The 14,802-nt window shown below is 42.1% G+C and overlaps 1 protein-coding gene across 1 annotated transcript in view; it reads right to left on the reverse strand.

Moving 5' to 3' along the window:
- The window catches only part of adgrb1a (adhesion G protein-coupled receptor B1a), a 691,398-nt gene that overhangs the window by 27,695 nt on the left and 648,901 nt on the right, over window positions 1-14,802 (reverse strand). Inside the window, exons 27-28 of the mRNA XM_070888471.1 lie at window positions 7,965-8,060; window positions 517-556 (exon numbers count right to left, since the gene is read on the reverse strand). Coding sequence (XP_070744572.1) covers window positions 517-556; window positions 7,965-8,060 — 136 coding nt within the window. The remainder of the gene's footprint in view (window positions 1-516; window positions 557-7,964; window positions 8,061-14,802) is intronic.

Below are 14,802 nucleotides of genomic sequence, written 5' to 3' on the forward strand. Positions count from 1 at the left end.
GTTTCCGCCAAAGTTACATCAGCGGAGCAACAGAAGCTCCAAGGAAACTCAGCCCAAAATCATCAGGTGGAGCTCAGCAATTCTTAAAATAAGACAAGCACGGAAGAGTTGTTAAATAAAAAGCCTGCATAAAGCATATTCATCCCATTCAGACCCCGTTAAAACCAGCCTGGGCATCATTAGCGGCACCAGAAGTAGCCATGGTGCCCATTGTTATGAGGGGAAAGAAAATTAAAATTGATCAAGGCTTCAGCTCCTGATCATTATTCAGTGACCACCTGCTGATAATGCGTGTGGGCCTCAGCTGAAAATAGGATTGGGCTCAGCTGTGGCTAAACAGCCAGCCAATAATCATGGTATGAGGCCACACACATAAATACTGATTACTTGGCCAAAACAGCAGATGTCCCCTGTGGAACGGTGCCACTGCAAGGAGTCTTTGCAAGAAGATGGGTGAAAATAAAATTCTATGTAAACATGATTGTAAATCTTATACAAAATTATTTAATCACTTACCTGATCTACATGCCATATCTACATCCTTTTCAAAGTCAGTCTACAAAAGTTAGGGAAAAATAGTTTAGAAGTGATGAAAAATACTGCTGCTTGGTGTCTTTTGCCTGACACTTAACGTTCCTCTCTGGTTTCAACAAGAAGGACTCGCTGCAACTGGTTAGTGTTCATGGGCAACTGTGACAGATACTGACTGTAAGCTGCACCAATCTGGGTGGTGTTGTGGTGAATCGTTAACTGGCCTCGAAATTAACTTTATATTGGAATTTAAGCCAGCTTGATGCCCAAAAGTGTGATTGGATAGTGGACCAGAAAGGAGTAGACTGCTCAGAAGACTCCGCTGCTATACCACTGCAGAAGGCTCTAGACAGTAACATTTGCAAGGCAAGTCTCCATTTGAAAAGCCTCATTTGATGGGGGCACGGATTGGAGAACAGGATATAATTTAATCACTGAAAAATTGGGAGCACCATGATTTGGGCATACTGACCTTCGTGGTCAATTCTCCAATCCACATTCCCATCAAATGAGGTTCTGCACCGGTGGCCTTGTGTAAAAAAATGTACCCTTCTATCCAGTAAAGCTCCAACATTAGCCATTATTTTTTTAAACATCTTTATCTTAGTTATTTTTAAACAATGGTGTGAAAGACACATGGTCACCTTGTTATCGTCCCCTTTCCATTTCTGAATAAAGCAAAATGGCATGCAAGACATTTAAAAAAGATGGGAGTTGTAGGTGAAAAATGTGATCTTCTGTTTGACGGTGATGGGCCAAATGAGTTACTGCCTTGCTCACGTTGTTCATTTCAATAGGATTGACTTGCGGAAGGGAGATGCAGTTCAATGATCAGACCAGCTCACTGGTGGAGTTGGCCTTTGTGACATGGCATGAGCTAGTTTCCACATTTCATGGATTATGTACTTTTCCCTGCCTCCTTCCAGTTTACTGCACTCATCATCATAGGCAATCCCTCGAAATCGAGGAAGACTTGCTTCCACTCTAAAAGTGAATTCTCAGGGGACTGTACAGTCCAATACAGGAATTACAGTCTCTGTCACAGGTGGGACAGACAGTGGTTGGAGGAAAGGGTGGGTGGGGAGTCTTGTTTGCCGCATTCTCCTTCCGCTGCTTGCGCTTGGTTTCTGCGTGCTCTCGGCGACGAGACTCAAGGTGCTCAGTGCCCTCTCAGATGCTCTTCCTCCACTTTGGGCGGTCTTTGGCCAGGGATTCCCAGGTGTTGATGGGGATGTTGCACTTTATCAAGGAGGCTTTGAGAGTGTCCTTGAAACGTTTCCTCTGCCCACCTGGGGCTCGCTTGTCGTGTAGGAGTTCCGAGTAGAGCGCTTGCTTTGGGAGTCTCATGTCAGGCATGCGGACGATGTGGCACGTCCAACGGAGCTGGTCGAGTGTAGTCAGTGCTTTAATGCTAGGGATGTTGGCCTGATCGAGAACACTGACGTTGGTGCGTCTATCCTCCCAGTGGATTTGCAAGATCTTGGGAGGATACGCTATAGCTATACTATAGCTAGAATGTCCTCGTCTCAATAAGGTGCTATGTTACACTTTCTGGAGTCTATAACAACGAGCTGCTATTTTTGATTTTAATACAATGAATGTGAAGGTACATGTGCCGCCGCCTCTTTGATGAATTCACACAACTTTTTCCCAAACACTCAGTCAGGGACATATTGGGGCTGATTTTGATTTATGGCTGACCGATTGGTAAGAACGCACTGGCCCACTGTTAGAGCGGCAAAAAGTACACCGCAATTTTGAGGCCACGGTATTATTTAAATTTGACAGGCAAGCTTGGAACGACAAATAGATGTCTCGCTGCAGCTTGCCAGATTGAGGCCTCAAGATTGGGTCAGGGTGGCTGCTTAGCAAAGTGAGTTGTGCGAAGGGGTTTGCGATCACGGCGGGTAGGGGTCCCAGGGTGGTAATGACACTTGTATAATTTTGGGTCCAAACAGAGCACACCTGCCTCTCTGAAACCCTCAAAAACAATTTGACACTTACCTTTGCTGGGCCTATTTGGTTCCATCGCCTGTGGAATTGGTTGGAGTGTGCATGGCACAAGCTTCAACCAGTTACAACCTTAAATGACAATCAGGGTCCTTTTTACATTACTGGGGACCCTGAATTCTATATTAAATGGGGTCTATCACCTTAAACAGGCAGGCACTTTGGACACCTAGCAGTAGGCCCCTATCAAAATGGAGACGGCCACCTTACGGTTGTGAATAACACAGTAAGACAACCGACTCCATTTTAAGACTGTTACCACTCCATTAGCCCAAGTGAAAACAGTGAACATCGATCCCACCAATTGAATAAACAATCAATCCCATACAAATTGTGTGTGAATAATTAATTCCTACATTACAACAGTGACTGCACTTTGTAAGTACTTCACTGGCTGTGAAGCACGTTGGGACGTCCCGAGGTCATGAAAGACACTATATAAATGCAAGACTTTCTTCTAGTTACAACTTGGCTGGGGTGTGCAGCACACACTAATCAGGTGTACATCTGGTGCAAGGCTAGAAATGTATGTCCCTGCTTTGGGGCTGAAGGTTGGTGGTGGAGTCATATTGGCCCTCAGGTTTCACTCATGACAAAGTAATTTCACCAAAGTAGGTAAACCCAGCCCAACACCATAACATTGGATCCCTGTCAGCTGTTTCTCTACTTCTCTAGCACTGGCAGAGTGGGATATCAGCGCATAGGAATGTGCAGAGTGAAGTGAGACAAAGAATATTTGTTTGTGGATGTCATGTGGCGTGAAAGTAAGAAAATGGCTGGGTATAAGTTTTGTAGTGTTCAGCCTCATCTTATGCAATAGGCATGGATTTTTTTTTGGTTTGAATGTTTTGAGGGGGAATCAACTGTTATGTGGGTTGCCCTATACACACACATATATTTTAATCTTCTAAGTTTCAGCCATTTCCTGGATATGCATCCAAATGGGGGGGCATCCAAGAGAGAAAGAAAGACTTAGGACTAGAAATTCAGCACCATTTCCGCCCGGTTTCTTGGCGGTATTCTTCGTTTTCGGTGGAAAACCACCCGGCGGGAATTTCTTCAAAAGAGTTCCGTCGGTGGTCTCGAAATACTGCTGGGGAGCGGACTGCCGGCGAAAAAACCGCTACCGCCCAAGTTTAAGCACAGCAATGACCCGTACGCGAGTAGGAAAAAAACGCCCACGAAAAACCAGCCAGAGTTGGGCGGTAGGTATGAAGCCCTGCAAAAAATGGTAAGTTAACTATTTTTTAAAAGTCTTTTACAGCGCTTAAGTGGAAAAGGGTCCCGAGAATGTTTTCCGATTTTTTTTTGTGTTTTTCCCCCCTCCCTAGCCCCAAACCGCAGCCTCGGACTAAATGAGTAAGTGGTGCCCAAATTGCCCAGGATCACGTTTTCCGCCGAGAATCTGCGTGTATGACCCATTTTTCCCGCCGGGCGGAATTTTTTCCTTTTTTTGATCAATTTTTCACCGGCGTTAATTTAATAATCTTAGCGTTTTTTGGGGGTGACAATTCGGCAGTGGCGGATTTTGTGGAAATTCTAGCACTTAAAGAATGAAAGACTTGGATTTATAGAGTGAATTTCATGACAACCGGATGACTCAAAGCGTTTTACAGCCAATGAAGTACTCTTGAACACTTCACTGTTGTAATGTGGGAAACTTGCATTTCTATAGCGATTTTCATGACAGCGGATGTTCCAAGGCACTTTACAGCCAATGAAGTACCTTTGGAGTGTAGTCACTGTGGTAATGTAGGAAGCGCGGCATCCAATATGCTGTTTGTGGGAACGTGCTGTGCGCAATGTGATAATGACCAGATAATCTGTTTCAATTATGTTGATTGAGGGATAAATATTGACGAGGACACCAGGGATAACTCCACTGCTCTTCTTCGAAATAGTGTCGTAGTATCTTTTACGATCACCTCAGAGGACAGACGGGGCCTCATCCGAAATATATCACCTCCAACAGTGCAGCACTCCCTCAGCACTGCATGGGAATGTCAGTACAGATTTTTATGCTCACGTCTCTGGAGTGGGACTTGAATCCACAACCTTCTGATTCAGAGGCGAGTCTGCTACCCACTGAGCCACGGCTGACATCCAAGACAGACCAGCGACTTTCTATAGGTTTTTTTAAAAAGTAACTACAATCTGAATTACCTCTATTTTGCATCGGTCTTCACAGTAGAAGACACTGAAAACATCCCGATAGGGAATAATCAAGGAGCTATAGGGAGGGAGGAACTTAATGCAATCACTATCACTAAAGTAGTAGTACTCTGTAAAATAATGGGATTAAAAGCAGACAGGTCCCCTGGACCTGATGGCTTGTATCCAAGGGTCCTTAAAGAAGTGTCTGCAGAGATAGTGGATGCATTGGTTGTAATCTACTAAAATTCCCTGGAGTCTGGGAAGGTACCAGCGGATTGGAAAAATGCAAATATGACTCCTGTTTAAAAAAGGAGGCAGACAAAAAGCAGGATACTATAGACCGGTTAGCCTAACATCTGTCATTGGGAAAATGTTGGAGTCCATAGCAGGACATTTGGAAAAGCATAATTAATCAAGCAGAGTCTGCATGATTTTATGAAAGGGAAATCATGTTTGACAAATTTGCTGGATTTCTTCAAGGATGTAATAAGCAGGGTGAATAAGAAGGAACCTGTGGATGTGGTGTATTTGGATTTCCAGAAGGCATTCGATAAGGTGTCACATAAAAGGTTATTGCAAAAGATAAAAGTTCGTGGGGTTGAGGGTAATATATTCATAGAGGATTGGCTTACTAACAGAAAACAGAGTCGGGATAAACAGGTCATTTTCCAGTTGGCAAACACTAACTAGTAGGGTGCCACAGGGATCGGTGTTCGGGCCTCAACTATTTACAATCTATATTAATGATTTGGATGAAGGGACCGAGTGTAATGTAACCAAGTTTGCCGATGACACAAAGATTGTGAGGAGGACACAAAAAATCTGCAAAGTGATATAGACAGGCTAATTGAGTGGGCAACAATTTGGCAGATGGAGTATAATGTAGGAAAATATGAGGTTATCCACTTTGGCAGAAAAAATAGAAAAGCAGATTATAATTTAAATGGAGAAAAATTACTAAGTGCTTCAGTACAAAGGGACCTGGTGGTCCTTGTGCATGAAACACAAAAAGTTAGTATGCAGGTACAGCAAGTAATCAGGAAGGCAAATGGAATGTTGGCCTTTATTGCAAGGGAGATAGAGTATAAAAGCAGAAAAGTCCTGCTACAACTGTACAGGATATTGGTGAGGCCACACCTGGAGTACTGCGTGCAGTTTTGGTCTCCGTATTAAGAAAGGATATACTTGCATTGGAGGCTGTTCAGAGAAGGTTCACTAGGTTGATTTCAGAGATGAGGGGGTTGACTTATGAAGATAGGTTGAGCAGGTTGGGTCTATACTCATTGGAGTTCAAAAGAATGAGAGGTGATCTTATTGAAACATATAAGATAATGAGAGGGCTGGACAAGATGGATGCAGAGGTATATTTCCACACATGGGGGAAACTAAAACTAGAGGGCATAGTCTCAGCATAAGGGGCTGCCCACTTAAAACTGACATGAAGAGGAATTTCTTCTCTCAGAGGGTTGTAAATCTGTGGAATTCACTGCCCCAGAGAGCTGAGGAGGCTGGGTCTTTAGCGATAAGGGAATAAAGGGTTATGGGGAGCGGGCAGGGAAGTGGAACTGAGTACATGATCAGATCAGCCATGATCTTATTAAATGGCGGAGCAGGCTCGAGAGGTGAAATGGCCTACTTCTGCTCCTATTTCTTGTGTTCTCATCAAAAATCAGAGTGTCTACAGTATCACGGTGCCCTACTTAATTACATGTTTAATTTGGTTCGTTAAACTCCTTCAATATTGAGGTGTGCATTACATTGTTGGGAGTAGTGCATTAAGAGATGGTAAACCCGCTTATGTATTTTATGCTAACTATTTGAACTACTGAAATGTTGAGCACATATAGCAGTTGAGGCAAACATTTGAAACTAAAAACCAATATGTGAAGAGCACTGCCTCAAATATCTTTTCTATCACTACGTTCCCTGTAGTCTCCTGTTACCTTAATCCTCAATAACTGGAGTGTTACATCAAATTTACAGCACAGAAATAGTCCATTTGTCCCAACAGATCTATGCTGATGTTTATTGCTCCACATTTGCCTACTCCTATCTTCCTTCATCTCACCCAATAGTTTACTATTGCAAACTTCGGGAGTAAAATCTAACTTTGGCGAGTTCACAAAATGGATGGTAGCAAATTGACAGCCGGTCCTTCCCATTGAACTTCTGTTACTACACGCCTTTCATAATAACAAAGAATGCCCCGTTATCAACTCAAGAACTCAAACCGCAATTAAAATAACTATGCAGATTCCTTGAAAACTGAGTGGAGAAATTCATCACAGAGTTTGGTACTGAGCCATATAGAAGGTCCCAGCTGTTAGCTGATGTCAGCTGGAAGTAGCAATGCTACAATTGACTTCAGGTAAAGTAAGGGGGGAAAAAATGGTCATGGGTCCCTGATCCTGATCGTTATGCAGTGTACATGTCTGAAGGTTGGTCGAGGACAGGATTGATCTCAATTGCGATGCCCACCACATTGAGATGCTTCCTGACACTCACTGGCTGTTGAGGACGGTCACTTCTCAGTGGCCTCCGATGATACGATTGTTCAGGGTGTCATTTATTGTTTCATAAACAATAAAATCAGATCATGGTTCTTTGCTTGACTGGCGTAAATTCAGGAAATGGCAGGAACTGCTGGTACTTTCAGAAACCTACTACAGCTGCAATTAGCATCTTTAGAAGAGGGAATGGGAAAAAAAAATGATCGCTGACTTTCCCCTTCACTTGGAGAACTACATCCTTGTTGCTCGAGTATATATTGACTAGGCACATAACTCGAAAACATTAGCAGAATGAGGGTGGTGCTGGAACCTACTGGTATAGAAATGGGCATAGGATCCGTAGATTCCTCCAGCTGTAACAATTTCAGCTTTGACCTAATAACTTCAGAACATAGGGGTATATAGGAAACCCTTTGGCTTTACAATGTACCCTTACATAATGCAACATCTGCTGAACTAATGTAGTTATATTTTTATTGAGAATGTAAAATTCTGAGTATGAATATACGATAAGGACGGACAGAAAAAGACCAGTGAGCCAATTGGGCCTGTCCCATCTAGCTGTGTTGCAAGCAAAATCATCAATATTCCTCACCTACCAACAGCCAAGTTAGCTCCTGGGAGCAGCTTAAAAACTAGATTAAAAAATCCTCAACCAATACGGCAGCACTTGTTATAATATTTCTCACAAGTAATCATTCAAGGAAGGTAGGTAAGCATTCAACACATGTATGGTATTTTTAGCACAGAAGTCCCTACCATTAATTGTGCATGTCCATTTTGAAATGATCCCCCAGAGTCTCCATTCCCCTCCTCTTGTCGATCTACAACTCTACACTTCACTGCATCCTGAACCTGCGAAGTGAGACAAGAACTCCCGGTTAAATTAAATATTAATGATGGAAATAAAAATAGGATCAGATAGGAAGAGTTCAAAACCCATTCACTATTTTCTAAAATAAGATTCCTAGTGGGGAAAAGGACAAAAAAGCTGATCCTCAATGCAGCTGAATGAACAGCCAAACTAAAGTACTTGGAAGGTAAACATGATAAAGCAGAGGGCTTTCAAGATGAAGTCTCACCATCAGTGTAATGTATTTGCCTCATGGGTTCTTTGGTTAAGAATTCATAGCAACACATTGCTGTTAAGAACTAGTTGGTTTATTAGCAAAGGTTTAACAATCATGCTACACATTACCAGTTCATCCACCAGACTCACAACCACCTGCCTCATCGTGGATCCCCTGAACCCAACTGGCTGGGGTTTTATTGAGTCTTGTGAACATACTCACAGGTGCATACATTACAATCAGTGTTCACTTTTAAAAATGCAATTACATACTTTTGGTTTCCTAGGATCAGAGAGATTGTGATCAGAAGAATTCCATGGCCATACTAGCTGTCCGATCAAAACTATTGTATTGTGTTTTTTTTGGCTATTTCTGTTAATTTCTTTGAATATTTTTACTTAAGTAGTGAGTATTCCTGATATTGTCAAAGGATATTAGCTTGAAGGAGGTACTGAGGCTAAATAATGTGAATTGATTTTGATAGGTAGTTATTAATTCTGAGTAGTTCAGTCATTTTGATCTCTGAACTGGGTAGATTAACTTTCGAGGAACAGAGATTCCCTTAGTCCCCTCGATGTTTTCATGACTGGAACAAAAATGTTGAATGGAAAAACACATGAAGGAGAAATAGTCTTAACAATAAGATTGAACTTAATTAGTTTTTCTTTCTTAAACTGTTTGCAAAGAATGCTGATAGCAAGATTCCATCACTGATATTATCAGAGTGTAGTGTAGTCTTGGCCGCGATTTGCTTTTCCATTTTTGACACTCTGGAGATTACTACCAAGTCGATACTAAACACTGTTTTTTTTCCCTTTCCCTATGGTAAAGTGGTGGTTAGTTAATGAATGTACATTTGGTATCATTAGTTGATTGTGACAAATTTTATTAGGGTATTTTTAACAAGGATACATTGTCCTCGCTAACTGCTTTAAAGTACGATTGACTTTACGGTCCTGAAATGCTGAGTCCCATGATCTGCCACCATAAGTGTAGTGAAACAAGCCTCTGCTCGATGCAGACCCCGTCCTTAATTCTGAGGTTAGCAAATTTAAATATTGCTGAGCAGGACAAAAGCCCATGTGTGAAATATGAACGTGCATGGTGGGAGTGGTGGTGGAACCTCTGGTAAGGGCAGAATTGCTGTAATAAAGTGTGACTGCTCTTAAAAGCAGTACCAGCATGCAACAATTTCAAACCGTAGATCAAATAGGAACCAGTAAGAAGAGAAATTGAAACTTTTCATAGAGATATGTAAATTTAATTGTGACTGAAATTAGCCAAGTCAAGACAGCAGTCGGGACCACATGGAAGGAATTCCAACCATACAATGGAAGCTAAAAATAGATCAAGGCTTGGAATTTGAGGGATTTAATATAAGTGTAGTGGAAATCTGCAATTCCTCCCAACTGTAGATGATGGGTTATTTGAAATTTTCAAGACTGAGATCGAAATATATTTTATTAAGTAAGGTTATCAAGGGATACCGGTCATTGGTGGGTAAATGGATGTGAAGTACTGATCTAACTGAATGACCTACTCCTGTTCCTATGTTCCTGGCTTAAACCCATCATTTACATGGTTGCATCTTAGCTAGGAAGGATTTTTCATACACATCCTCTCACTTCTAATGGAATTTAGGACAGAAGTTACATCCTCTCACTTCTAATGGAATTTAGGACAGAAGTTAAAAGTGGCATAATAGCTGCATATATAAACAGAAAATACTGGAAATACTTAGCATGTCAGGCAGCATCTGTGGAGAGAGAAACAGAGTTAACGTTTCAGGTCAATGAGCTTTCGTCAGAACTGGAAAAAGTTAGAGACGACGGAAGGTCATCGACCTGAAATGTTAACTGTTTCTCTCTCCACAGATGCTGCCTGACCTGCTGAATATTTCCAGCATTTTCTGTTTTTATTTCAGATTTCCGCAGTATTCTGCTTTTGAAATACCTTCATATCTTCTCTAAGTCCCAAATTCTGACCCCCTCATTTAGATCCACGGAGTTTATGTCTGACCAAACCAATAACATTTTGGTCACAACATCTTTTCCTCTCCTGTCTATTTCTGCTGAAACCTTTGTTTAAACAGCAAGAACTAATGACTGGAGGAAAATGGCTTTCAGGAGTTACTGAGTCTGGAAATGTGAGCAGAGATGAATTGACATTCATTTTAAATGAGAAGTGCATGAAAGCACTCTTGTTTAATGAATGTATTTAAGTGATGTCAGCCTATCTGTCTTGAACTACTGGTCTCAGTAACTCTTCCCAGCTGGAGGGCGGTGGGTTCAGAGGAACAGAGTGCGTCTGAAAGTGGAAGGAGATAACTGCTTCTGTGAAAGAAAGAAGAAAACACTTGAATTTATTGAATCCCTTATCACATCTCTCAGGACATCCCAAATTACCCCAAAGCATCCCAAAGGACACACTATGAATTATTCTAAAGTTCAGTGCGAGCCATTAAGCAGGCAAATATGGCAGCCAGTTTGTGCATAGCATAAGAGCTGGAGTAGGCCATACGGCCCATCAAGCCTGTTCTGCCATTCAAAAAGATCATGGCTGAACTTCTATATCAACTCCACTTTCATTCCCTATCCTCATATCCCTTATCTATCGATCTCTGTCTTAAATATACTCATCGACTGACAATCCACAGCCCTTTTGGGTAGAGAATTCTAAAGATTCACAACTCTCTGAGTGAGGGTCAGACAGGAATTTTTCCAGATTTTTTTCCCCCTAAATTGGACTGGGTTTTTTTATCTGGTTTTTGCCTCTCCCAGGAGATCACATGAATCCGGTTGGGGTGGAGTGTAAAATGTTTCAGTGTAAGGGGTGTCACAGTTATGTGGGGCGGACTGGTTGGGCTGGGTGGTCTTTACCTTTCCGCCATTGTTCATTGTTCATAGGTTTATATGTAACCTTCAGGTCTGCCGACTGAGGGCCGTGCGGCTCTTTGTCGCCGGCGCGGACACGATGGGCTGAAATGGTCTCCTTCTGCGCTGTAAATTTCTATATTTCTATGAAGAAATTTCTCAATTCAGTCCTAAATGGCCAACCCCTTATCCTGAGACTGTGACCCCCCGAGTTGTAGACTTTCCAGCCATAGTAAGGACCCGCAAAAAGCAATGTGATGTTAATCGATTTTTGGTAGCCTAAGTTGAGGGAAGAATATTGGCCAGGATATTGGGAAAACATAGAATGAAAGGATCGAAAAAGATGCTGCAGTCCATCTTCCAAGACCGAGAAACATTAATGCTTCACAATTAACTGCTCCCTCAAATATCTATCTCATTCCTGCTTAAATATTTCCACACTATCTGCCTTCACTGTCTCCCTGGACAGTCTATTGACATGGAATCTCCTATCTACCAAGCAGGAAAATGGGACACTGGTTCAACATTTTACTAAAAGGATTGCACTGCTAACAGATCAGAAGACCCTTTCTACTGAACTGAAGTATCAGGTAGCTTATGTGCTGAAGACCTAGTTGGACCTGAACTTCAATCCACAGCCTCTGACTCAGAGGTGAAAGTGTTACCAACTGAGCCAAACTGTGAAGGGAAGGGTCACTGCTCAGGTAGTTTTTGGAAACATGATGGTCTGGTTGGTCTGTCGAATATATCTGTAGATGTCACTTATTTTTCCAGTTTTATGCCAAGACTAAAAAAAAATCGACTGTTTACGAAACAAAAAGATGTTTAAAAATCATAATGTAAAAATTCAACATTTTTTCCCCCTGCATAGGTGGAAGTAAAAGCGGAGATAGATGTATAATTCTAAATTCACTGTCTACCCTACTGATTAGCAACTATTTTAAACAAAAATATGATCAAAACTGAAGCAGTCGGGAAAAATGAACTAAAGAATGTTAAACATAAAACAGGAAATGGTGGAAATGCTTAGCAGATGAAGCAGCATCTATAGAGAACAGAAAAGTTGACATTTCATGTGTCAAAGAAAGTTAAATTTCAAAATTCTCATCCTTATTTTCAAATCCCTCCATGGTCTTGTCCCTCCCTATCTCTATAATGTCCTCCAGCCGCGCACTCGCCCTCCCGCCTGAGATGTCTACGCTCCTCTAATTCTGCCATCTTGAGCATCGCTGATTATAGTCGCTCAACCATTGGTGGCCGTGCCTTTTGTTGCCTCGACCCCAAGCTCTGGAACTCCCTGCCGAAACCACTCTGCCTCTCTACCTCCCTTTCCTTCTTCAAGATGTTCTTTAAAACGCCCCTATTTAAAAAAGGAGGCAGACAGAAAGCAGGAATCTGCAGACCAGTTAGCCTAACACCCATCGTTGGGAAAATGCCCGAGTCCATTATTAAGGAAGCAGTAGTAGGACATTTGTAAAAGCATAATACAGTCAAGCAGAGTAAGCATGGTTTTATGAAAGGGAAATCATGTTTGACAAATTTGCTGGAGTTTTTTTGAGGATGTAACGAGCAGGGTGAACAAAGGGGAACCAGTGGATGTGGTACATTTGGATTTCCAGAAGGCATTCGATATGGTACCACATAAAAGGTTACTGCACAAAATAAAAGCTCACGGGGTTGGGGGTAATATATTAGCATGGATAGAAGATTGGCTAACTAACAGAAAACAGAGAGTTAGGATAAATGGGTAATTTTCATGTTGGCATTCGGTAACTAGTGGGGTGCCACAGGGATTGGTGCTGAGGCCTCAACTATTTACAAATTATATTAATGACTTGGATGAAGGGACCAAATGTAATGTTGCCAAGTTTGCTGATGATACAAAGATGGGTGGGAAAGCAAGTTGCGTGGAAGACACAAAAAATCTGCAAAGGGATATAGACAGGCTAAGTGAGTGGGCAAACATTTGGCAGATGGCGTATAATGTTGGAAAGTGTGAGGTTATCCATTTTGGCAGGAAAAATAAAAAAGCAAATTATTATTTAAATAGGGAGTGATTACAAAATGCTGCAGAGTACAGGTGAATTTATAATGGCGAACAAAGAAATGGCAGACCAGTTAAACAAATACTTTGGTTCTGTCTTCACGAAGGAAGACACAAATAACCTTCCGGAAATACTAGGGGACCGAGGGTCTAGTGAGAAGGAGGAACTGAAGGAAATCCTTATTAGGCGGGAAATTGTATTCTGAAAATTGATGGGATTGAAGGCTGATAAATGCCCAGGGCCTGATAGTCTGCATCCCAGAGTACTTAACGAAGTAGCCCTAGAAATAGTGGATGCATTGGTGATTATTTTCCAACAGTCTATCGTCTCTGGATCAGTTCCTATGGACTGGAGGGTAGCTAATGTAACACCACTTTTTTAAAAACGAGGGAGAGCGAAAACGGGTAATTATAGACCGGTTAGCCTGACATCATTAGTGGGGAAAATGTTGGAATTAATTATTAAAGATGAAATAGCAGCGCATTTGGAATGCAGTGAGAGGATCGGTCCAAGTCAGCATGGATTTATGAAAGGGAAATCATGCTTGACAAATCTTCTTGAATTTTTTGAGGATGTAACTAATGGAGTGGACAAGGGAGAACCAGTGGATGTGGTGTATTTGGACTTTCAAAAGGCTTTTGACAAGGTCCCACACAAGAGATTGGTGTGCAAAATTAAAGCACATGGTATTGGAGTTAATGTACTGACGTGGATACAGAACTGGTTAGCAGGCAGGAAGCAGCGAGTGGGGAAAAACGGGTCCTTTTCAGAATGGCAGGCAGTGACTAGTGGGATGCCGCAGGGCTCAGTGCTGGGACCCCAGCTATTTGCAATATACATCAATGATTTAGAAGAAGGAATTGAGTGTAATATCTCCAAACTTGCAGATGAAACTAAGTTGGGTGGCGGCGTGAGCTGTGAGGAGAATGCTAAGAGGCTGCAGGGTGACTTGGGCAGGTTAGGTGAGTGGGCAAATGCATGGCAGATGCAGTATAATGTGGATAAATGTGAGGTTATCCACTTTGGGGGCAAAAACACAAAGGCAGATTATCTGAATGGTGGCAGATTAGGAAAAGGGGAGGTGCAACGAGACCTGGGTGTCATGGTACATCAGTCATTGAAAGTTGGCATGCAGGTACAGCAAGCGGTGAGAAAGCAAATGGTATGTTGGCTTTCATAGTGAGGGGATTTGAGTATAGGAGCAGGGTGGTCTTACGGCAGTTGTACAGGGCCTTGGTGAGGCTTCACCTGGAATATTGTGTTCAGTTTTGGTCTCCTAATCTGAGGAAGGATGTTCTTACTATTGAGGGAATGCAGTGAAGGTTCACCATACTGATTCCCAGGATGGCAGGACTGACATATGAGGAGAGACTAGATCGTCTGGGCCTGTATTCACTGGAGTTTAGAAGGATGAGAGGAGATCTCATAGAAACGTATAAAATTCTGACAGGACTGGACAGGTTAGATGCAGGAAGAATGTTCCCGATGTTGGGGAAGTCCGGAACCAGGGGACACAGTCTAAGGATATGGGGTAAGCCATTTAGAACTGAGATGAGGAGAAACTTCTTCACTCAGAGAGTTGTTAACCTGTGAAATTCTCTACCGCAGA

The sequence above is a fragment of the Pristiophorus japonicus genome, chromosome 1 (genome assembly GCF_044704955.1).
Source record: "Pristiophorus japonicus isolate sPriJap1 chromosome 1, sPriJap1.hap1, whole genome shotgun sequence".
Taxonomy (NCBI): Eukaryota; Metazoa; Chordata; class Chondrichthyes; family Pristiophoridae; genus Pristiophorus; species Pristiophorus japonicus.